Raw genomic sequence first — 24,681 nt, forward strand, 5'->3', positions numbered from 1 at the left:
AGGAAACACATCACTGGTTACAAGATGTTCTTGATTATGGTTACTTTGGCCAAAGGCTGTGCAAACAGATATAGCACATATATAATATAAATAATTATTTTATTTACTGATGTAAAGGGATAAGTTACATTTTAAGTTTAGGATCAAAAACAAATATTCTGTTATATTGCAGCAAATAGAATATTATATATTTTGTGCTTAAAACGATAAGCCTACCCTTTGTAATCTATTCATTCCCCATGATTCTGTCTTGTAAACTGATAATTCCATTGGAAAAATCAATCTAGTTAACAGCTGTTCAGTCCGGATCACCAGCCACCTTAACATTACCCTTGTTTATAAGCAAACACAGGCGGCTATGCTGTATATACATCTCACGATGCTCTAGTGAGAAAATGTAACTTGCATGCAGACTATGTGACTCACCTGTATCTAGATGAGAGACCCCCTACCAGTTGCTCTAATTTGTTTCTCATTAGATCTGCACTGATCTAAGAAATTATCATTTTCGCTCTCCAATAATCCCTGTAATGTTAGCCTAACGTTAATTACTAGGCTACATGAGTTAAAGTAACTTTATCTATTCCTGCAAACATAAATCCTATTAGAGCTAATTTATATTAACATTATGTTACCTTCTAAAATGCGCCACTTTGGGTAATGTTAACGGTTAAGGTTAACGTTAGCTAAGTGACTGTTAAGTTAGCTAGCTAAATGAACGCTGAAAATGAATTAACTTTAGCCAGACAGAAGATCAACTGTTACATGAATAAGTCAAATTTAAGCTAAAACATTTAAACACATACGTTAATTCACATACCTCTAAATTCACCCAGTTGTGTAGAAGCAAAATCTGGCCACACCGTCAAGTACCGCCGTTCGTCTTCATTCAAAGAAGTACCGTTGGTTTGTGAGGTCTCGCGAGATATCGCACAGTGTCCCTTCCCGGGCACCGTACAATCCCTCCACTGAATGTAAAATTACCGATAGTTTGCTTGCTTTTGTGAGATCTCGCGAGATCTCGCACAGTGACCCTTCCCGGGCATCGCACAATCCCTCCACTGAATGTAAAGATACCGGTCGCTTGCTAGCGGTAAAATTGGTTACAGCATGTTTAAGTTACAGCGTGGATGCCGAGGACATTGACGTGAGATAGCGTTGCTTCCCCAGTCTAGTTGACTAACGTTAGCTGCGTTACAAGACAGTAACGGTAATAGCTATGTCGAAAAGAAAACACAACGTTACTCCCAACACTGAAGAAACAGATTGGTTGAGAGAAAATGTTCCAAGACGTACTTTGACAAGATGGAAAAAAAGGTTTGTGCTACGTTTATTTCTTAATGCTGGTGTAATTAATATAGTAACAGTTAACGTTACTGTCGACTGTTTCCTCAGGAAAATCAACAAAACTTTGAGTGACATTGAAAAACACACTGCTCAACGACATGTAAGTGCAGCCCGGTTCTTGTCCTCTCTGTTTAGGAGCTTAAGGTATACATTTCAATAGTTATGTAACGTTATAAGATACTATTTTACTTATAGCCTGCCATACACAATATCATTCAAGCCCTGACATGTGTGGACATACTGCAACAGTTGTGAATCTGAAAGGATAACGTTAGCTTCACCAAAATGTGCACAGCTGGCACAGGTGTTTTTCATGTTGTTTATTCATAACGTACCTGGTGTTTAAAGACCTTAAGGCTGATGTAACATCATGTTGAAACGATAGGTAACGTTACAGCATTTACAGCAACTCCTGTTAGTCAGCTCTATTCACCTCGTGAAGTGAATTCAGTTCAATTCAAAAGGCTTTACTGGCATGAACATTTCAACAACAATGAATAATGGACTTGTGTTACTTTTAGGAAATTGATGAAGATGCCAGCCAAAGCAGAGAGCAGAACCGTTCACATTAACACAGGTGAGACAAAACTACAGTATTATACAATCTTCTCTCTCTGTCCCTCTCTCGCACACACACACTCTCTTAAACTACTACTCTTAAACTACTATCTCTGTCTCCTCCCATACCCCATCTCTCTCCCTCTTTATCTTATATTTTTGATGAATAATGGACTTGTATTACTTTTAGGAAATTGATGAAGATGCCAGCCAAAGCAAAGAGCAGAGAGCAGAACCGTTCACATTAACACAGGTGAGACAAAACTACAGTATTATACAATCTTCTCTCCTGTCCCTCTCTCTCTCTCATACACACACACACACTCTCTTAAACTACTACTCTTAAACTACTATCTCTGTCTCCTCCCATACCCCATCTCTCTCCCTCTTTATCTTATATTTTCTATGAATAATGAACTTGTGTTCCTTTTAGGAAGTTGATGATGATGCCAGCCAAAGAGAAGAGCATAGAGCAGAACCGTTCACATTAACACAGGTGAGACAAAACTACAGTATTTTACAATCTTCTCTCTCTCTCTCTCTCACACACATACACACACACACACTCCTAAACTACAGCTACTATCTCTGTCTCTGCCCCCACCCCATCTCTCTCCCTCTTTATCTTGTGTTTTTGGTGAATAGTGGTCTTGTGTTCTTCTCAGGAAAGTGATGAAGATGCCAGCCAAAGAGAAGAGCAGAGAGCAGAACCTTTCACCTTGCCACAGGTGAGACAAAACTACGGTGCACACATTTATAAAGTTTATTACATAATTTGGTATGACATTTAATTATCACAAGACAACCAGTGCAATGACAACATTCACACATTCATTTCCGCAGTTCATGTAAGTGTACAGACACTTTCTGTCCTTCCTCTGTTTTGATTCTTTGTGTGTTGTGAATTCCATTTAATTGTGCTGTGCTGTACACCAAAACAAGGTTATGTAGTGGAAAAATAAAAACACAGAACCTGATAAGTTTTAATACAACGCTTCTTTTTCTGTAATTTTAGGACAATGTACCCCAAGCAATAGATGATGTCCACACCCATGGACTAACGGAAGAGCAAAGTTGCATCTCGATTCTCTCCTTTGCATTGAGACACAACACTACAGGTGTATTGATGGAAGACCTGCTGAAACTTTTAAAGTTACATTCTGCTGGGACAAGTGCAGTTCCAGCAAGCAAGTATTTTTTGGAGAAACCATTAGCTGGTATTGTAGATCAATTTGAACAACATCATTACTGCAGCATATGTACTAAGTACCTTGGCACTTCACAGTCACAAGAAGAAACACTTACATGCGTGTCATGTTCCTCATCCATAACAGTAAAAGCCAGTTTACAGGAAGGACATTTCTTTATCAGTATTCCATTAAAGGACCAACTGAAAGATATTCTTGAGAATCAGGGTATGCATGATCTCTGTTTTCCTGCTGATGACAGTAGTAGACAAGTAGTAAATGATATATGTGATGGCACCTTATATCAGGCCTTGCAGTCAAACAGTGAAGAGGATTTCCTGTCCCTTACATTTAATTGTGATGGTGTACCAGTCTTTCAGTCCTCTAAATTTAGTATTTGGCCAATACTGTGCTGTGTTAATGAGATACCCCCTGAGAGTAGAGATAAGCATGTACTTTTATGTGCTTTGTGGTTCGGTTCCAAAAAGCCAGACATGACCTGTTTCTTCAAACCATTTGTGGAGGAATGTGCCAATCTTTCACAAACTGGTTTTAAGTGGCATCATCCTATTGATCAGTCATGGAGACACGTGAAGGTGCATCCATTGTGCTGTGTGTGTGATGCAGTAGCAAGGCCTTTACTACAGAATTTTAAGCAATTTAATGGTGAATATGGCTGTGGAGTCTGCCTTCACCCTGGGGTGCAAACGAGGAAAGGACAAGGAAACTCAAGGGTTTACACATGTTCAGATGAAAAACCAAGTGACAGAAATCACAAAACCACAGTAGAAATAGGACAAATTGCTGAAAAAGAAGGGAAGACTATATTGGGCATAAAGGGCCCATCTGCCATTGTAGATTTAGCAAAGTTTGATCTAATCAATGGGATGGTCCCTGACTATATGCACTGTGTGTTGCTTGGCGTGTGTAGACAAATGGCGACTTTATGGATCGATTCTAAGAGCTATTCTGAGCCATGGTACATTGGCACACAAACAGCAATCATGGACAGACACCTCTTGTCTATAAAGCCACCAGGTATTGTTGCTCGAGTTCCAAGATCTCTCACTGAACGCAAGTTCTGGAAAGCCCATGAGTGGCAACACTGGCTTCTGTATTATAGCTTGCCAGTTCTGAAAGGCATACTTCCACAGAAGTATCACTCTCATTGGGCGTTACTGATAGAGGGCGTAAGCATTCTGTTGGGATGTGAATTAAGTACAGAGCAGATAAATCACGCCCATGATGCATTAGTATACTTTGTTGGAGGTGTGCAAGCGCTGTATGGGGAAGGGCACATGACATTCAATGTTCATTCACTTCTGCATTTAAGCCAGAGTGTTGTGCATTGGGGTCCATTGTGGGCCCACTCAGCCTTTATGTTTGAAGCTTTCAATGGATACCTCCTGAAACAAGTAAAAAGTAGTCAAGCTGTACCACAACAAATATGCAAACGAGTAATGTTGTCCCGGGCTTTTCCCCGTTTAGCAAAACAGTTCCTAACAAATGCACCAGCAGAAGTTAAAGATTTCTGTAATGAAATGAGAACCGAAAAGCATCATGTCAAGAAGTTTGCAAAGTTTGCTGAGGTGACTGCCCTTGGTCCACCAAATGTAAGATTAATATCTGTTGGTGATCAAGCTGCTCTCCACACAGTGAAACAGGTTCCCACAAACTATGTGGTGAATTACTACAAGAGAATTGCTGTAAATGGAGAAGTTGTACATGGACATACCTACAGCAAAACAAAACAAAGAAACAACTCTATTGTACTTTTGAAGGATGGGAGTATTTTTAGAGTCTCCCACTTTGTTGACATGGGTGATCAGTGTTTATACGCCATAGGGAACTATGGTAAATGCACAGTGCAGAAGTTAGCCAGAGGTTCTCTTATCAAAACTCCACTGAGCTATATGTCAACGGTGCACTTTCCCACAGGCTTTCACAAAGCCATAAACACTACTCAGGTAGTTGGACCATGTATGTATATTCAGTGTCCACAGTCCAGCTCGATTGTATGTCGGCTGCTGAAGACATATTACTGTAAATGAATGATTGTGAACTAAATGTGAAGATGGTCACCTATTAATTTAAGGTCGCTGAGCTGGAAAGTAACTAATTGCTATTACTGTTATTGTAATTGAATGTGCTGTGTTGTACTGTGACTGAACTGTAAGTTCTTTAACTTTAAGGTGAGAAACACAAATCTATTACCAATGTAACTATGATGAAATGGCACATATCAGGATGACAAATACATTTGTTCTTCTTTGATACCTTTGCAATGCATGTCATCAACTTGTATGTATTTCAATTAACATCCAAAAGGACACAAGAGCAAAACAACTTAAAGTTGCATCTTAATCAACTTGGGTCAGTTGGGTCATGTAAAAAAAAAAAAAAAAAAAAATCAATTGCCACTTTTCTGAATTTTAAGTGAATATGCAACTTGTGTAATGTCATATGCTAATTTTGTGAAAAATTAAAATCTTTCTACAGCAAGAAAGGAGGGAGTGGGTCTTTTTTAATCTCATTTTTATTTTGCTTGATATTGAATACACAATGTTGAATATTTGCTGCATACAGAACTTGAAAAATGAGTTTTGCCTATTTTGTTATATATCATTATTATAAAATTAAAAATAACAACAAATATTCCCCATGTGATCATTTTAGAAAAAATAATAATTTGAGAGAGAAGAAAGTGAACTAAAAACCTGGGTTTCGGAAGTGTTATAAAATGTTAAAAAAAAAAAAAAAAATACCCAAAACTCATTTGGTCATCTAATGTAATTTTCATTGTAATTTTATTAGAATTTGTTATTTTTTTTATTTGTATGTTTCATGTATGTGGCATCTTACATATATCTTGTAAAGTTTTAATACAACACTTGCAAGATTTCAGTTTCACTAATGATTGCCCAACTCATATAAGTTTGATATTACACATATCTACTAAGGATATTGTTTGTGGATTTACTGTCATATATAGTACTTATAGGTTCCCAAATTATATAAGTTTGATTTTACACAAATTTACTAAGGATCTTGTTCTTGGTTTGACTGTCATATATATTACTTACAAGTTTCAGACAAAACACATAAAAACTTAGCAAAATGTATCTATATCTTTTCCATATGGGTTATTTCAAGATCTAGGCATTAATCCCAAATCAACAAATTAACAAAAATGTTTTTTAAAAAAAGCTGTATCTGCCCTTTTATCAGGATCAGAACCAAAAGTTTTTGTGTAACGCAGCTGACAAACCAACCAACCAACAAACAAATGCACACAGAGGAAAACATAACCTCCTTGGTGCAGGTAAAACAAAACTTGCACCTGCACACTGACTCCAAACCACTTGTGGTTTCTCTATAGCATTGGACATACCTGTAATAGTTTTGCCCCAGAAGTGTAATCAATTTCACGTGCTAGATCTCTTTCAGCTGCATCCGGTGGCCTTCATTATTGGCTGATGCGGTGGATGGACCACTGAGCACACTACACGAAGGACACCTGACAACATGACTGTCTGAGGTCAAGAATGAACCTTGAAGTTCAATGTTTTGACTACTAGTCCTCTTAGTCTGGTTGTCTGAAAAAAAAAAAATAAGGAAAAAGGAAATAAGGAAACACGGCTTACTCAGGCTGCTCTTTCCAGCAGCTGACTCTCAGATGATGGAGCTCCCAATGAGTATCCAGATGAGAAGACTTACAGTTAAAGTGTTAGCTATTCATACTGGTTGTCAGTTGTTAGTGTGAATAAGCGCGAGTGTAAAATCTACTCTCGTCTTTCTTTACACACCAGCCTCAGCCACAGTAACACTGGCTGCTTGACAACACTGTAGCCTTAGTTACCAGAGATACAGAGGTGGTTTGAAACAGAGAGGATACAAAGGACAAAACCAAAGTCTCCACCAACTGTTTTTCATTAATGTCCAGGGCAGCTTTGATCTGTGCTGATACACTCCAGTCTCTCGCTTCAACTCCTTGTTTGAAAGTACACCAATATACATGAGTAGCCGTGTGTTACCCATAAGTATAGTATTTCATTGTCTGGATTGTTGTTCAGACCTTCACTCTATTAAAATATAAACTTTAACATTGTGTAAGCGCTCTGTAAGCACCTGTACACTAAACCACCTTCTGATATATACCAGAGGCATTATAAGAAAGAGAGATCACTGAAGGCACTTTGAATAGGGAAGTCGGTAACACCAGAGATGGCGGCTGTGTGACACATACCACGCCCACTCCTCCTAAAGGCAAATGCACAGGATTACCGAGAAAGGTGATCTTATTCACAGATTAGACATAAACAACATAAACATAAACAAGTCGGTGTCGTGAAACTGTGGGCATGCGCACTGGAAGTAAAACCTGGACAAAAAGGGCGTTTCAGACCTTATTTTTGAGCAATGTCACCAAACCTTTGGAACGTTTTAAATTTTATTTTTGATCAGATTTGACCGGTGATTCTATTCATGCAGTTTTTATGTCCAGCTGACCATTTTAAAGTAAAGTTCTGGCACTTTCCTCATTCATTTAGATAGCGGCATGGTCTTATTAGCCTGAAATAACTGTCCGGGGGGTGTTGCCAAGATGGCTGCTGAGTGGCAAGACTTGCCAAACAGAAGTTTGTTCAGACCTTTTCTATGCTTTCTAGTTTTACATCTAATTGTTAGGGATGCACAATATGGATTTTGTTTTCTATTTCTTTTTTTTTTTTTTACAGATACTGATAACTAATAATTACCTGCTTCTCGCAGCCAACACCGACAAGATAAAAGATTCCTAACCTCAAGTTGATGCACACCTGAGTGTACTGAAGGCTGAGATGTAGTGACAGAAGATGGACGATTTGCAACTCACGACTGTCCTTTCAGAACCCTTTCACATCATGCATTGTGTGCCATTCTTCTTCTTCTGCCTCTGCTGTCTTTATTGGTTTCTTGATCGTGCACCAACTTTTACAGGTGTTTAACCAACAACTACGCATCAGTGTGTGTAGCAATTTAACTTCACAGCATCATCTCTATCTGCACTATTTTCGCTGAGACGATAAACAGCTGATTATTATATACATTTTTTTGGAAATCGTGCACCTGATGTGTAGTTTAAGTGCCAGTATGGACCTTAGAGTCAATGTCAAGCCATAGTAACACACCAGTTTAAACATACAGTTCGAAATGAGGTCATCTGGACCTTTATCAAGACTCTTTTCTGACTGAGAGACCGTCGGAGCAGTTTAAGATTATAATCCCCATGTCTGAGTTAAGTATTTTGTTCTGCATCGACAAGAAGGTTGTAAGAGAAACACTGCAGCTATGTTTGAGGCTAAATAAGATGCACTGACTGCCCCTTACTGCACCTGACAACCTATACTGTGTAATCAGCCATGCACGTATAGCTAACAAAAGCTATGATGAGCATGTGACATCTGTGTTGTTGTGTAGCTCATGAACTGAGTACAGGCTGACTGCAGGCCTTTTGCTAATAATAGCCACCTTCCATTACCATGTTGTCATTAATGGATGGTAAAGGCCCAGCATCTGTCATGCAGGGTTCAGGTCCATGTTGTAGTTTCCTTACTCCACCTCATTCCACCACTGTTAACTTTAATTCACTTTAGCATCACTTGTCCTATTGTCATGATATTGCATTACGCACTGGCAGTGACAGCGGCAGGGGTATGAATGAGTGTAGCGGCTCAGATCTCGCCTCAGATACACCTTCCTATGACAAGGACTGAGCGTACGACTAAAGACAGACCTGTAATCTGCACATGTGTGGAACCAATGGCACATGCGTCCACACATGGGCGGAACTACACTCCTGTGTACGCCGGTCCTCCCTTTACAAATCCACACCTCACACACCTTCCCTTTCGCATACATCTCAATCTGTGACAAATAACGTCACACACACACACACACACACACAGACATGGCTACGCTGTCACACTGGTCATGCATAAAGCTCAGTTCAGCTCAAAGGGTCCTCACGCTTCAGCAGATCACATCACTGGATTCACTAGCTATAATGGCCCAGCAGGACACAAGAGGGCAGGAGGAGGACGCGGGGGGGGGGGAAGCATAGGAAAAAAAGGAGGAGAATGAGTGCACAGATAATTCACCTTGCATCATGATTGCAGATTTTCATCCTATGTCGTCCTCTGGCGCGCAGGTGGACAGAAATGGAGAAATCCAGCCGGTCAAAGGATGCCTGGGCAGGGCATAGCTAATTCTGCACGGCTCCCCAGCGAAGCACGATGTTGATTCCCTCCACCCCCAAGGGCCCAACTCCCAGACACCCGCACAGGGAGGTGGGGCGGGGGGGGAGAGCTGAGAGGCAACAGCAGCAGCAGCGGCGGTGGTGGAGGACACAGCGAGAGGAGACACCCGAGGAATACGCAGCAAATCGGGGGATGGGGGTCCTCTCCGTGTGCACGTTAGGCCCCGGATGCCTGAGCAGCACCGACACACGCCATCTCTGAGAGGGGGGGATGCTGAGGAAAGGCAGAGGAGAGGAGGAAAAAAAAAAAAAAAAAAAAAAGAAGCAGAGCGGTACAGAGAGAGAGAGAGAGAGAGAAAGAGGTGGAGAGAGGCAGAGAAAGGCTGGGAGAGAGAGGGGAGGAGGGAGGGAGTGGGAGGCTCGCTGATGTCACATCTGCACTAAACCAATCCCTGCAACCATGGTCACATGGCTTCTGTCCCCTGATGCCTTAGCACCTCTCGGCTCGCCTTGAGCAGAGACACTACAGCCAACTGCATACATATTATACAAGGTCTCACATAATATAACAAGATATTTAACAAAAAAAAACGTAAATCATTTAAGCGCTGCAAAAGAATTCCATTTATTTTTGTCTGTTTTGTATGATTCCAAATGTGATTCAGTTACTATTAATACTTTTAAGACGCTTGAGCTTAACAGGACAGTGAGGGGAAAACATAAAACACATGAATCCAAAGAGAGAGAAAAAGATGTCATTCAAAGGATAAAAATAAGAGGTCAGACACAGTTAAAAGCCAATTCGAAAAGAAAGAAAAAAAAAAAACCTTTGTTGAAATCTTGAATAGACTATAAAAATAATACAGCAGGAGAGGAAAGAGGATTAAATGATTTGGTATGAATTTGAACGAGCGACAGATAAAAAGCCCTGATAAAAGGGCCTCAGGTGTCTTGGGGAGAGGAGTTCAGTCATATATCCCGTACAGTGTAGGCTAGAATGAGATCATGCACTGCTTTTTATATAAATATTCTACAACTAAACGGGGACCAGGGAAGGGAAGAAATAATGGGGTCACGGTAATGTGGCGTTCAGGGCCGCTGTGGAGGCTGAACAGAGAGGCCAGTCTGATGCCAGAATATCTAGTCATTGACTTGTTTGGGTGTGGGTGACTTACTCCAGGTTGTAAGGCTACGTGGAGATATGCAGTCAGGTTTAATACATATGAAATTTGAATTTATTTGTGTACGGTTCAACCTAAGGAGGACAAAGTGTGTAGGATTTAATGGTGCCCTGTGAAGGTTTTTGTCTCCATGGGTTTATATAATGTACCATATTGCTTTGCTGATGTCCATGAATTCACCTGATGTCAACGCTATGTTTGGGTGAAAAACTACTTTTTTCTTTAGTCTGTGGCCCATCAGGTAGATTAGGTGTCCAACCGATTAATAAGTATGTTAATTAAGTGTTTTTATGATGCAATACTACAGCATCCAACATGCGCTCTAGATGAATGAGATGTTTACACTTTCAAAATAACAAGATGGCAAAATGGAATTGCATGTAAACTACAGGACGCACAGGTTTTCTACTCGCTTGTCGACAGGTGGCTGTAGTGCGGCAACACGGGCAGCTAAGCGCCTCGGAAGGCAGAGAAAGAGAAGACTGCTAGCTAGTAAACACAGATGAAAACAATGCTGGATTTTAAATGATTAAGTTTTATTAAGTTTGAGTTCTGAAAGAAAAAGTCCCGAGCCATCAATATATGATGTTCTCACGGGATTTACTGAATTCTCATCAGCTATTTGCAAAATTGGACTTCATAATCACCTAAAATAAATACATTTTCTCAATCAGCTTTTTTTCCGTAACTGATTATTTCCTTCATGAACAGCCAAAATCACCATGGCTGAAGACACAATTTTGGACGCGACCTATTGCGTTTGTTTATTTGGATGCAATTGATGAGTACTGATGGTGAAAGAGGGTCTTGAAGGGTTGTCCCATTTCACAGAGGGAGATTTCCACTGCTGCCCCTTGTCTGATCTCAGTGGCAATCGAGGGTTTGGGGTAAAAAGTGGAAAAAGGGATCTAATTATTTGCTTTCGTGACATCTGAATGAACCTTCATGGGGTTGTGGCTTATGATGTCAGCCCACTGTCGATCAAATGTACTCAAACTACATCCACAACATCCCGAAAAAGCAGGTTTTGAGTGTTAAACTCTCACAAAAGGGTACATATTGTTGATTAATTGGGCATTAATATTTGATGTTATAGAGAAATACCTGTTTTTAGAGGCTTTAAATAGAAATGAAATGCAATTTTGACAGCATAGTTATGCAAAGAGGCACTTTTGTTTCAGGCCAAATGGGTAGAAATCATGGCGAAGAGAATTGGACCAGCAGTCGAGCCTTGGGGTAGCCTGCAGGACGTGGAAGATGAGCAAGAATTCCCAGTGGAACTCCCAGGGCTTGTATTGGATAAATGTGAGGAAAAGAAGTCGGAAGCAGAGCCAGAGAGACACTTGCGCTTCAGCTGACGGATCAGAATAATGCCGTTTGCATCGTCACAAGTTACAGTTAGACCTAAGAGCAAGAGGATGCCAAGAGAAGATCATTTGTCCAATTTTAGAAGGGCATTTTGTTCTGAAAAACTGAAGACATGTAGGATGTTTTCAGTTTTTTAAGAAGCAGCCGGACAAAACTCCTTGCTCTCGCACTCTGGAAACAAAAGACGAATATATCGACTGCGCACAACTGCGAGCTGCACGTCTGTTTCTTTTGTTAAGGATGTGTCACACTGGAGGACAGCAGTGCGTCTACCACCGCAGAGTACACACTGTCAGCTATAATCATAACACTCGCTCACTGGGAGGAGGAGGAGGGGCCTCACATTTCAGCCTGGAAGAAAGAGAGGGTGGCAGAGAGGACAAAAATATTCCAAAGACTTAATAATGCGAGTGCTACACTTTGGTAGATTAAGTGAGATGCTCTAATGAAGGCAATGGTGAGATTATTCAGCTGCTTTAATGGCTGGACTTTTGGAGCAGAGTGACTCACACTCCCTGGCAGGGGGAAGGACAGATGGGGGAAGGCAGTTAGAGGTAGAGTTGTGCAGTGTGTGTGTGTGTGTGTGTGTGCGTGCGCGTGTGTGTGTTGGGAGTTGTGAGGTTTTTCTGCTGTGGAGGTCATGTAATTTTAAACAGCAAACATAGTTTAAAAAAAACAAAAAACTGAAGCAAAACCGGACTTCAAAGATGTTTAATCTCCTGCTGTTTCTTTCCTCACATGTTGAGAGACTACCATATGTCAGTGAGGTGTAATCTGACCCAGACATACAACCCTGTAGGTTACTTCGTCCTGCTTAATATACAGTAAGTGTATGTTTCGCTGCCCTTGAGACAGCCAAGCTAAACAAGCTTCAAGCTCGTAAACAAAGGCCGACACCTTTACCAAGTTCACTCCTTACTCTGCCCGCCACTGAGGTTTATTTCTAGCTGTTGTTAGCCCAGGCATCCTGGAGTAACTTAATGAGCTTACCTAACCTGGCACAACTCATCACACGGGCTGCTCCCGTGTGCTTTCCTTAACCAGCTCCTTACATAAGATGATATCCAGGCAGGGGTCAAAGGTCACGGCGACAAGGGATTAGCAAAGGGAGAGATGGGCAGAGCGAAACACATGGACGGAGAGCTGTGGGCTGAGGGATCGCGACGACGTACTGTGGCTGTTTGGTGCTGCACGTCAGATACACCGAGGTAAATGAAAACAGTGAAGATGACTCAAGGTAACAAATCAGGCTCTCGGGTCGATCAGGCTGAATTCTTCCCCTCCACATATAAATCAAACTGTGTTGTATTCATGTAGATTACACAGTGAATTCACCTCAACAATAAAACATATGGATATTATGACGCTTTCACTATGGGAACCATGTATATTGTAAAACATTCTATGTGGCTCAATGCTGCCCCCTAGTGAATGCAGTGATATGTGTTCTATTTGTCGTTAGAATATCGTTTTCATTTTAAACTTCAAATTAGACAGAAACTGTATTTTCTGGCGAGTGCTTCACGCAGAAACACATTTCACACTGTTCAGTGATCATCAGGATAAAGTGGTGAGCTGGCTGCCAGCTGGTATAGTGAATTTATTCATGAATTTCAACTTTAAAATGTCAACAAAACTCTATCAATACTAGGAAGATATTTATTCAGTGTGTTTGTTTCTTTTTCTTGCTGCTGATTTGACTATTTTTCTGACACACTTTGTAAACTACAACCCTGATTCCAAAAACATTGAGACGCTAAGGATTTTTTTGAAATTAGTTTTCTTTCTTTTGGCAGGTTAAAATGATCACACCAGACTTCCCTTGGTAATTACAAATACTTGAGATAATGATTCAAAAGTTGTCATCAACTTAACCATTCAACAAAAACAGCACATCTTATCAATCTGAACGTTAAATATATCGTCTAGTGTATTGAATTAAATTGAATTTGTGCCAGAAAAAGGATTTCAAAATCATTGCTTTCTCTTTCAAATTACTTTTCACCTATCATCATTACTGTATAAGAGATTGGGCTCAGTATAGCTTTCTTGTCACTAATGGTTATAAGTTGTGAGAATAGACAATGAACACAGTCGTCCACATTACAGGATGGCTTCGAATTCAGAGAAAAAAAATTCTACATGCCTGTTTGCACTTGGTCATAAGTGTAGAAGTTAACCACAAATGCAACGTACAGTGTCTCCCTTCAGCATTGTCACAGTTCACAGTAACACAGAATGTCTGCTTCTGTGGTATCTTTGCACCGGAGACTGTTTGTGTCCTTGCTGTACATCCTGTGGGTGTAAAACAACATGACTCGTCGGGGGCTGACAGAGTGACAGCACCACTGTGGGTCATGTCGGTGCTCTCGGTCATGGTGAGCTGATGTAACCTTGGATCTGCTCTGTCAGTCTCGTGCTCGAGGCTGTTCCACCAGGGGACTGGTCAGCCTCGACCGATGACCGTTTGTTACTCACCAGCTCTCTCTACTTGTACCGCACAAAGACAAGAAGCGACTATTGATGATATCTGACTCCGAGCTCCCCTTGGTTTATCCAGTAGGATATTGTCATGTACGCCATTACTTTAGTGTGTGATCTGATACTCATCTGGCCTCTTCAACTCCAGCAGTATACCAGATCATTTGGGGAATTTGGGATGAAAATTGTCCTCAGATATTAAATACAATCATTTTGTTAGGTGAAATATTTGTTTTTAAATCTCAATCAAGACCCTATTTGAATTTAAGCTTTTTTTTAAAAAAAAAAAATATGGGGACATTACCCACTGTCTTTTGTCTTTTTTGCAAAGATTGTTCTATAATGCTATCCTATATTAATGTGTTTATTTGTATTTACCTATATCAAATCAAATTTAAAGAAATGTATAACAGATCATAGTCTGACAATTACATTAACAGGCTGCTTGTGTGACACATTCAAATTCATCAGGTTGCTCAGGCAAGTTAAAGTAAATATTGCTCTAGTGAGATTTCTTATTGTTTAGCATGGCAAGTCTGATTGTGTGGGGCATTAAGTTATTAACCTTGAGGCACATGGTGATGGGAAATTCCAGCATTTTTAAACCTGAGGCCCTGGTTTTACATATTTTTGTATCTGAATGACTAATGGGGACAAAAAGTTTGGGAATTGGTCCAGTAGACTGCCCACGAAATCCCAAACTCCAACCTTAAAGGGTTAGTTCAAATCCAAACTAAACTAATCTAAACTTGTCGCACGAACGGAATAACTCATTGAGGCAGCGGCAGCAGACCAGCAACTCCGAGTCCTGCGAGAGTAAAACGACTCTTTTTGCCAACAGAGTCTGGTGGTTTTGAGAGCAGGCGATAAAACAGCTGTTTCTGATGGAATGATTAAAAGATTTTACTCCAAACCAAAGGTCTGTAACTCTACAGGGATCCTTAGCAATATTGTCAGACACTTAGAATAACAATCTCAGTCTGTCTGTGACAAAACAAGCACTTTTAGCAGACACGCTTTATCGAAGTTGGCTCCGGGGATTACTTTGCCAGCCACTGCAGCTTGTTTTGCAGCTGCCGGCTGAGGCAATCTACTGGACCAGGTTTCAAAATACCTTTTAAGTATAATTCAAAAGTCCTGCAGGCTATGTGTTTTACAATTTGATAGAAAGGGAAAGAGTTTGAGCTCAGGAGGGAAAGTTACTTTCTATATGGTTTCATGTTGTCAGTCAGTAGAAGGAGGAAGGAAAGGGAAAGAAGAACGACAGCAAACTAATGTTTTCTGGAAGGAACCGGAGCACAAAACCCCTGAGTATGCGCTCCACAAACAGAATCAAGTTCAGGTAAATTACACAACTTTTTTTTTTAGCACATAACTGTGACCTCGCTACATTACTTGACGTGAGACAAAATAAAATCTTCACAGTGAACTATTAAACTGTTGATTTTTTGCCATTGGGAATAATGTGACAGTTTCGGGGCAGTAAATAAGATTTTTATCTGCTTTGCTCCCATTGCAAGCGTGAGCCAGATTCACAACCACGGAATTGTCAGCAAAGTATTTTTCTGCTACTGCTGAGACAGCCCGAGCCTTCCTGAACTCTCCCTGCACCTCCCAGCAGGAGGATCGGCTGAGGGAAGTCTGATACGTTGTTGAGAGCGAGCTTCAGTGAGGATCCAGTGATATTAGCAGCTGCTTTGTGAATAAACTGTGGAGGTAACTTGGTCATGTTGAACGGAGTGATATGGGCAAAAAATCACATCAAATCTAAAGAAAAAATCGTGTCCCTTTTCACCACATTTGGTTTCACAGTGTTTCGGTTCTATCCTTCAACATATAATAGAAATATTCGTCAGGTAACAGAAGATTTTCTGAATTGTTGCACAGTGTAAAGAGAATATGACGTGACAGTAAATGGGCAACACAAATAAGGTAATAAATGTATAACAATGGTGTAATAGGTAGGTTAGTAAAAATCAATAAATGTGTTTGTAATGCTTTTATAAAAGATTATAAAAAATGGAAAAGGATTTGATAATGTCTTCAAACAGGCAAAAGACAACTTTTCTGCTTTAACATATCATTCAAGTAAAAGCTAATTGCGTAATATTTGTCCCTTTAATCCTCGCTTTCACTTTTGCAACTTTATCTTTAGACTTTCTATTCATCCCACATTGGGGAAATTCACTTGTTACAGTAGCAGTTAGACAGCACAAGACTTTAAAAAAATACCAAAAAATATTTATAGAAAAAAAAATATTTAAGTATACTTATTTTATACTAAAACTGAGGCAGTAAACTTAAAGTGTACTTTTTATAAACTATATTTACTATACTTAGTATAAGATGATGTGTAAGACGGTTGCGGGTTAATTCACACCCTTGTTCTGTGGTTAAATTGTGTCGAGTTCACAAAGATAATAAAAGTGTTGGCACCGTGGGTGAGGGGGTGTTTTCCAGGAGAGACTTCCTGTCTGTTAAGTTGTCGGTGTGTGTGGTAATATTTGGCAAATCTCTGGCCAGAACTTGCTAAATTAAAAATATCAAGTATACCTTGATATAAGTGCAGATTAAGGTCAAGTCACTGACTTGTGCTTACATTTAAGTTAACAGAGCAAAAATGTTTTTCACTCCACACATTTGCATTGAGGTATTACCCCTGTTATAAACGTACATGTTAATAAACTAAAATGTGGACCAGAAACATATACTTAGTACACTAGTAGTATATAGATGAATGTACTTGTTGTATACTTGAAAGTGTACTTCTGTAAACTTAAATTGCCCTCATAAAGTATACTTAAAGTATACTTTTATGAACTTAAAATGTTCCAATTTAGTCCGAAGAAGTATTAAATTAGTATACTTTCTAGTACGCTACAAGTACATGGTCCATAGTATACTTGCTATACTTATACTCAAGCATACTTAATAAAATGAACTTAGTATACTACTTTTTGCTAAGGGCACTGGGAAAGTGAAGGCTGACTGGGGATCCAGTCTGGCACCATTTCTCTTGTCATCCAGGTTTATGATACTATTATTCACACATAAATAGTCTTATTAACATATTAGATGTTAAAAGGCATCTTATAAAGACTTATAAAGGTTTTACTAACTAACTTAAACTTAATTTACTTCTTACAAGGACCTGAATGTAAAGTATTATTACAAATGAATATAAAGGGACCAAATATGTCAACTGTGACTATAATTATGAATTCACATTTTTTTTCTACTGGTAAGCTTCACTGAGGGAACGTCAATACTGGTTCACAACATGCTGAAGAGTTTTTGCTTTGTAGGCGTCCTAGGTGGACAAGTGCACAGCTGCCTCTCAGCCTGCTCTGCTTTTACCAAGTGTTTATGAAGATGGCTATGAAAAACAAGACATCATAGATTCATTAGAGCTATTCTTCAAAACCAAAACTGATCTCAAACAATTAATATTATGCAGAAAGTCCAAGTCTACCTTCTCCCATGTGTCTCTCTTTTGCTTCATTCTCCCCTTTATACAAGAAAAGTCTATATAAACACATTAGTCTGCCGTTCACTGATGTCTAATTTCTTGAACTTGATTTAGAGAATATCAAGCACTGACCAAGGGCTGATGCAACATTTAACAGTATGTTTCCGTAACACGTAACAACCTCTACACTAATGCACAGAAATACAAGGGAAGTGAGGAAAAAGATCACAGATAAATGTCGTATTCCTTATGCAAGTGATGAGTTTTGCCAAACAAAAACTCTCTGTGCTGAGAAATCTTCCCCTCCAGCACCTGTTTTTTTATGGACTAGATAACAAAGAGACATTAAGTGTCCATGGAAGCTGTGCTGTGTTGTCATGAGCGTCTCTTAAAGCCACAGACTCGTGGATGTCAGCTGAGCCGGTCCGAGGAACAAAGACCTACACAGACACCAACAATGCTCCTGTGATTTTCATAAAAAAACACTTCTCTACCGTTTTATGGTGCACTGAGGCAAAGAAGTGAACATTTCCGCAGACAACGTTGCAGTTTTCATGGATAACAGAGTCACAGATATGACCGCAGGCGACACTATGATCCTAGTTCTTGCTTTTCTGCCACTAGGTGGCACAACAGCACAATCAACACAACAGCTGCACACACACACACACACACACACACACACACACACACACACACACACACACAGCATCCAGTCAGCTCAGGGTGGATTAATGCTAAGCACTTGCATCTGTTTTCTTACCACTAATGAAAATTTGGGCTGAGGGACATGTGATATTGAAAACTACAGTCATTACAGCGATGCAGTTTGTGTCAGCGCCATGATCTGATCACAGGGACATGACGGATGTCATCAAGTATCATGACAGACTGAACACGCCACTGAAAGGTGTGTCGGCTTCACAGACGGCGATGGTATTGTGGATCAGGAGGTGGCAGTGTTATACACCGGTGAATTAACCACTTGTCTCTGGGCAGAAAAGGCTGAACACTGAGAAATGTGGCGAGGGAAGAAAAAGGAGCACAGAGGATGATGTAATCCTTTAAAGGGACATTCACAAAAAATATAAAATGGTAACAACAGATACACGGCTGTAGCGCTGAGGCGACCGCGAAGTGTGCCAATGAATGAAGGATGTTTTCATTGTGAATTCAACTCTCAGAAAAAAACAGACGACAGGTCATCCTCGTACTGCTTGTTTGTTTCCAACCCGCAGTTCAAAACACAAAGAGATTTCATGTGCAATGATACGAAATGCAGTAAAACAGGAAATGCTCAGATTTATGAAGAGTCTCTGAGCAAAGTCTCAGCTCTCTAATGATGCGAGTCCCGTGCTTGTATGTTTCTATGGCGGCAGTAACGGATAGATAGAGCTGCAGGCAGGAATCTGATGGGAATTGAAGCCAATTAAAGGCATCTGGTGAACATTTAATAGAAATCTTCATATGAATAGAGACAGATCGCCACGTGTGGCATTTTGACTTAAAGGTCCAGTGTGTAGGATTTAGTGGCACCAAGCAGTCTTTGCATCTTGCACCCAACTGAGCACACCTCACCTCTCTCTCCCTTAAGGTGGGTGCTAAAATTGTGAAAGGTCCTCTCTGGAGACCCTGTTTGGTTTTTGTCTGTTCTGGGCTACTGTAGAAACATGGTGGTGCAACATGAAGAACTCCTTTGGAAGAGGACCGGCTCCCTCTGTGGATACCAAATGCTCATTCTAAGGTAAGAAAACACAACACTTCTGTTGTTACAGGTGAGCATGAACTAATGAAAACATAATTATAGATGTAATATTTCATTTCTGCCAACGAATACGGCTCAATCCTAAACACCGGACCTTTAAAGGGCAACAGGTGAACTTTTAAAACAAATTTTAATATACAAAAGAAAAAGGTCATAAGTGGCATCCGTCTTAAACTTGCACTATGTCATTTTTGGAGAAAAAAAAAAGATTTGTTTTAACCCCCCCCCCCCCAAAAAAAAAAAAACTTTCTTTGTTTCTGACTGAACAAACTGAATAAACAAACTGACCTTAAAGGACAACACAATTTCATGCTGTTTTACTTTACTGTCTATATGTGGCAGACCCTGCCACCTTTCTAGCTTCAAACAGTGTTGAGAATACCTCATTTTCCTCTGAGAACAGCTTGTTTATTCAGTTATGGAAATAATAAATATCTCTGAGTTTATATGATTATCTCAATAACACTTGAAATATTAAAGTTGACTTATGGCTTTTGTAGCTAGATAAAACTAGACACATCAATGCAAAGTAGTGAATCACTTACCACTCAACAGACAAAGCAAGCAGAGGGGAACTATCAAAAATGTAATTGCTTTTAAGTTAACGGACAAAATTTTCATTCAAGTGCGGGAAGTTCAAGGGATCACTTTCACCGTATTTGTTAAATAAACAAAATCTTTGGGAATTATGGCCTTTTCCGGGGTGAATTTGCATGAATATTTAAACTCAAGCAAAATCATATTTAACGACTTAATGCTTAAAAGTTAAAGAGCCTCCTGTTGCCAATACAGATCACATTTTGAGGTCCTTGTTTATTAGCAGTGAGACAAATGGGCAAATTTCAAGACTCATGAACCTGATCAGATACTTGGAGCCAAACCTTTTGCACCGTGTTAAAGCTGAGGCCAGGGATCTGCCTGGTTTGCATATGACCTCAGCCCCAACGCCTTAGGCTAAACAGAAACACCATCCATTATGAGGAGTGGTTAACCAGCTCTCTCCCAAATTACAGTGACTCTGGGTTCCCATTTTACTGATTTAGCGGTTGTGTGGTTCCCCATCTCATGTTACTGACTGTTATAGTGAGATGTACTCACGCAGGCTATCCTCCCCTCATAAGATGTAAGCGAGGGATTTGCTGGCCATCCAACAGGCACCAAGTTAAACACAATTAAGGATCCGTGACCAGACATTATTTGCTTATTCTACAAAAGCCTTTGCACTTCCCTAAAAAAACATACCAGAGACAAATGATTCTGATCTAAAATGACGAACAGTGTTACCCTGTTGCTTCACAAATGCGGCCTGGGCTTTTAACCACATCCTCCGACAAATGCAGGAGGACCATTTTACCACCCTGACCAAGAGGACATTGCACAAGAGAGATGGAACATTTCCTGAGCATGTATGACTGCAGCGACCGAACTACCATCCAATCCCTGTCACTGGTGCTGCCGCGGTATGATTGTGATTGGCGGCTGCGAAGAGGTATTCAGATTACACTCCGATTGTAGAGTTGACCCTGCTGTTAACCTGTTGGCACACCTCCTGTCTTCGCCTCGCTCCTACCACAACCCCCTCTGCCAAACTCCAGGCCAATCCTGACAACATTTACCCACTCCTCCACACCAGCCTCCGCAGCCACATCTGGCCTTTTTTCTTAAAAATAAAATACTGATCTTTGACCTCTTGCGCTAAAGATAAACTAAACTCCAACACCACGTCTCAAAGCACTGCTGTCGTAGTTCACGCGTGCAGTATCTGCCTGAAGAAGCCAGAGCAGGAATGTTCTTTTGCTTGCTGAACAGTGAAATTATATAAGGAGTCAAGACTTGGAGTTCAGGAGAGAAGAACAAGCCTTGTCTGAAGTGTGAATGGCTGCAATGCTGTTTCCCTCTCTCCATCCTCCGCCTGCCAGCACCAGTCAAGGGATTTTCCTTCCCACCATCTCCGGCTGGAACACTATTTCCGGATTGTGTCGTTCATTTACTCAGTTCGCAGAGCACTCGGGAATGAGAGGCCATGGAAAACTGAGTGTGGCAATGTGGCTAGAGCGGTGGGGAGGGAACGACAGAGAAAGGCAGAGAGGTGTGTGTGTGTGTGTGTGTGTGTGTGTGTCTGTGTCTGAGTGTCTATGTGTGTGTGTGTGTGTGTGTGTGTGTGTGTGTATGTGTGTGTGTGTGTGTGTGTGTGTCTGTGTGTCTGTGTGTGTGCGTGCGCGTGCGAGAGGGAGAGATGGAGCGAGTGCAAGACAGAGCTGGAGAGAGCTGGATCGTCAGAGACAAGCCCAAGCAATGGCCTCTACCAAAATAGCACAAGCAAGAATCTCTGTGGGTAACATAAATTTGAGCATGATGAGTGTAATCAAACTGAGAAGGGTTTCGACATGCGACATAAACTATCTTCGTGTCCATGTGATGTTGAGGATTCCTTTGTCACAACTGTGTGTTTGCTTCTCGGGCCTGCCAGTCCGTTTGCTTAACTGGCTGGCCCTCCGTGAGCCCAACATCCTATTACACTACTACATCTCTGCAGTTAGTGACCTGTTTACCTTTTGACATTTCCTGTGTTAATAAAAGCTAACCCTCCCTGACAGGCATAATTGCCAAAGAAAGGTGGTCATACAAGCTTAATAGGCCTTTGACCTTTAAGCAACGTGCTCTATCCTCATTAGATCACCAAACAGGATTGAATCCATTTACTAAGCTCATCTTAGTCTTGACTCCAAGAGGCTTTACAGGAAGACTGGGGCAAAAAGAACAAGGCGCGTTCTAACAGCTCTGGAAATGTTCTCATATTCAACAAAACCAGATTGCGTTGACAGTGTAATCGACTAAGCTAATAAACACATTCATTAGGTTTTCACGTCAACAAACTGATAATATGTTTGCAAAATCAAACTCTGAAACTTTCTCACAAGATTCAGTTTTAGTTATAACTCAGTTTCAACCTAAGTACTGGGGTTAGCCTCTGGACAGTGGAATACATAATGTCAACACAGCATCTCCATATTGACTTAAGTGCCAGCATTAGGTTAACATTTCAGGTAAAGTGTTGATAACTATCAGCTGGATTTCCATGAAATTTGATGCAGACATTCATGTCCCCCTGAGGATGAATCAAAATGATTTTTCTTATATCCCCATTTTTGACAAACTTTTAAAATATTTCTGGCCAAATCCCTGCAAAGCTAATGAAACATTTTCCATCAGCCTCAGCTGTACTTTGAGATAAGTGCTGATTAGTAAATGTTACATGCTAACATGCTAAACTAAGCAAAAAAACATTACACCTACTTTGGATCGGCATGCTAGCTTTGTGGTTGTGAGTTTGTCAGCTAATGGTAGCGTTTGCCTACAAAGCAATGCTGCAGTGCCTAACTCTTATTCTTGTTCAGTCGGTGTCTTGTCTCTCCCCCAACTGTACCGCTACGTCGCTGGAGTATCCCTTTAACGCCCGCTCCACTCTATAGGAGAGACATGCTGTGCTCACATTACTGTGTCTACACAGACACACACAGATGTCACCAGAAACATTCTGGTGTCCCACATATGGACCACAGACCATTGTGGTGGGACATAAAAACACAAAGTAGGCTCTTAGGAAGGGTGAGAAAATTGAACTTTCTTAGCCAGCTTCCTCTAATTACTTTCTTCATTAAACTGTGCCAGACTGCAGAACGGAGATTACTCTGTTTTTACACTTCATTTTGTCTGTTTTGTTCCATGGTTCTCAGCATCACAATTACAGATATAGCTCGTCTTATATATTATCTACTTTTTAAGACTCATGTTGAACCATTAATTTTATTATACTATATTATGCACTGTTGTTGTACAATGTATATACCTTTAGTATAGCAATGTATTAGCAACTTCTTTTCTCTTACATTCAGACTCATTTTAATGACTTTGAGATTACATATAATCAGGACTGCATGTAATCTTATTCTATTTTTTTTAAAGTACAATAAAAATAACTACAGTCTGAAATTGAAGTTATATTGTTAAGGATTACTTGATTGCATTTCTGATAACGCCTTGAAAATATGGCAATTCTAAAACTTACTTTTGTGAAAGATGAACATCAGCGCTGAATATGTTCTACTGATATCAAAGTCATTCTCAGGTGTTTTAATGGTGACTAAACTAATATATATATATATATATATATATATATATATATATATATATATATATATATATATATATATATATATATTTATTTTTTAAATAATGATTATATATATATATATATATATATATATTTTTTTTTTTTTTTTTTTTTTTTTTAAATAATGATAATGGAGTTGTCATTCCTTTCTATTTCCACTGAAAATGGATAGAACATTTTGAGTCAAAGGCAAAGTGCTCCATCTTGCTTTGTATTTATAAACAGCAACCATGTTTGAATTGGAAATGTCGTGAGATGTTAAAAGGGACATAAAAATATTGATGTATTTGCATTACATTACATTTTTTTAACCCAATGGATTATTTTACTAATTACAAAATTTGTCATGTGATTTGTATTCAGTAACAGACATCTCCTAACCCTAACCATGACAGTTCAAAGTGACCTGAACCCAACCCTGATGATATCATAGACCTGAAACGACCTGCTGTGGCAATACTATATTTAACTATGGCGAGACCAAGAGAGCTCATTCAAAATTGACTTTTATTCTTGCGGGAAAAAAAGACAAAGCTGCCTCCGGCATATTGTTGTTTTTTTTTTCTGGGTCAACATGACTATTTCAGCTTGTTGCAGTCAGCAGTTTTGTAGTACAGTTGCCTCTTGCTCAGAAGCTGTTGTCCTGAGATTGACTGTGTGATGAAAAGGCCACAGAAGTAATCAGTATTTTGGAACACACAGCATAGGTACAAGCTGTATTAATAGTGTAAATTAGTGGTGTGTGTTTGTGGATGTGTGTGTGTGTGTGTGTGCGTGTGTGTGTGTGTGTGAGGGATAGAGTTAATGTGCTGTACATCATCCAGAGTGTATTGTTGCAGTTAGGATTAGAGATTTCAGGAAAGAGGGCAGAGTTAGCTTCAATCACGTTTAATCTGTTCTTTAATGTCAGAGAATG

The 24,681-nt window shown here is 40.0% G+C and overlaps 2 protein-coding genes across 20 annotated transcripts in view; one reads left to right on the forward strand and one right to left on the reverse strand.

Moving 5' to 3' along the window:
• Positions 1–24,681, reverse strand: part of LOC119011064 (SH3-containing GRB2-like protein 3-interacting protein 1) — a 69,396-nt gene that overhangs the window by 24,681 nt on the left and 20,034 nt on the right. The window contains exon 5 of one of the 12 annotated variants that reach the window (XM_037083869.1): positions 9,230–9,601. The exons of the other annotated variants lie outside the window; for them this stretch is intronic. Coding sequence (XP_036939764.1) covers positions 9,230–9,239 — 10 coding nt within the window. The 5' untranslated portion in view covers positions 9,240–9,601. The remainder of the gene's footprint in view (positions 1–9,229; positions 9,602–24,681) is intronic. 12 annotated transcript variants of the gene reach the window in all.
• LOC119011063 lies at positions 861–5,598 on the forward strand. 8 transcript variants are annotated; one of them, XM_037083856.1, is made up of 7 exons: positions 861–1,317; positions 1,396–1,447; positions 1,869–1,924; positions 2,096–2,158; positions 2,339–2,401; positions 2,551–2,633; positions 2,921–5,598. In XM_037083856.1, exon 7 carries the CDS (start codon positions 3,032–3,034, stop codon positions 5,141–5,143), a length of 2,112 nt encoding a protein of 703 aa, XP_036939751.1. In that variant the 5' UTR covers positions 861–1,317; positions 1,396–1,447; positions 1,869–1,924; positions 2,096–2,158; positions 2,339–2,401; positions 2,551–2,633; positions 2,921–3,031; the 3' UTR covers positions 5,144–5,598. The 8 variants fall into 8 exon arrangements, with proteins under 8 accessions (XP_036939751.1, XP_036939748.1, XP_036939749.1 ...); XM_037083853.1 differs by having other exon boundaries at positions 2,571–2,633; XM_037083854.1 differs by having other exon boundaries at positions 861–1,447; positions 2,571–2,633.

Source organism: Acanthopagrus latus, chromosome 21 (genome assembly GCF_904848185.1).
Source record: "Acanthopagrus latus isolate v.2019 chromosome 21, fAcaLat1.1, whole genome shotgun sequence".
Lineage (NCBI taxonomy): Eukaryota > Metazoa > Chordata > Actinopteri > Spariformes > Sparidae > Acanthopagrus > Acanthopagrus latus.

Coding starts and splice junctions, on each gene's coding strand:
- LOC119011063 (XM_037083850.1), top strand. CDS start 1,220: ATGTCGAAAAGAAAACACAACGTTACTCCCAACACTGAAGAAACAGAT. Junction 1,448..2,095: donor AACACACTGCTCAACGACAT/GTAAGTGCAGCC, acceptor TATTACTTTTAG/GAAATTGATGAAGATGCCAG. Junction 2,634..2,920: donor AACCTTTCACCTTGCCACAG/GTGAGACAAAAC, acceptor CTGTAATTTTAG/GACAATGTACCCCAAGCAAT.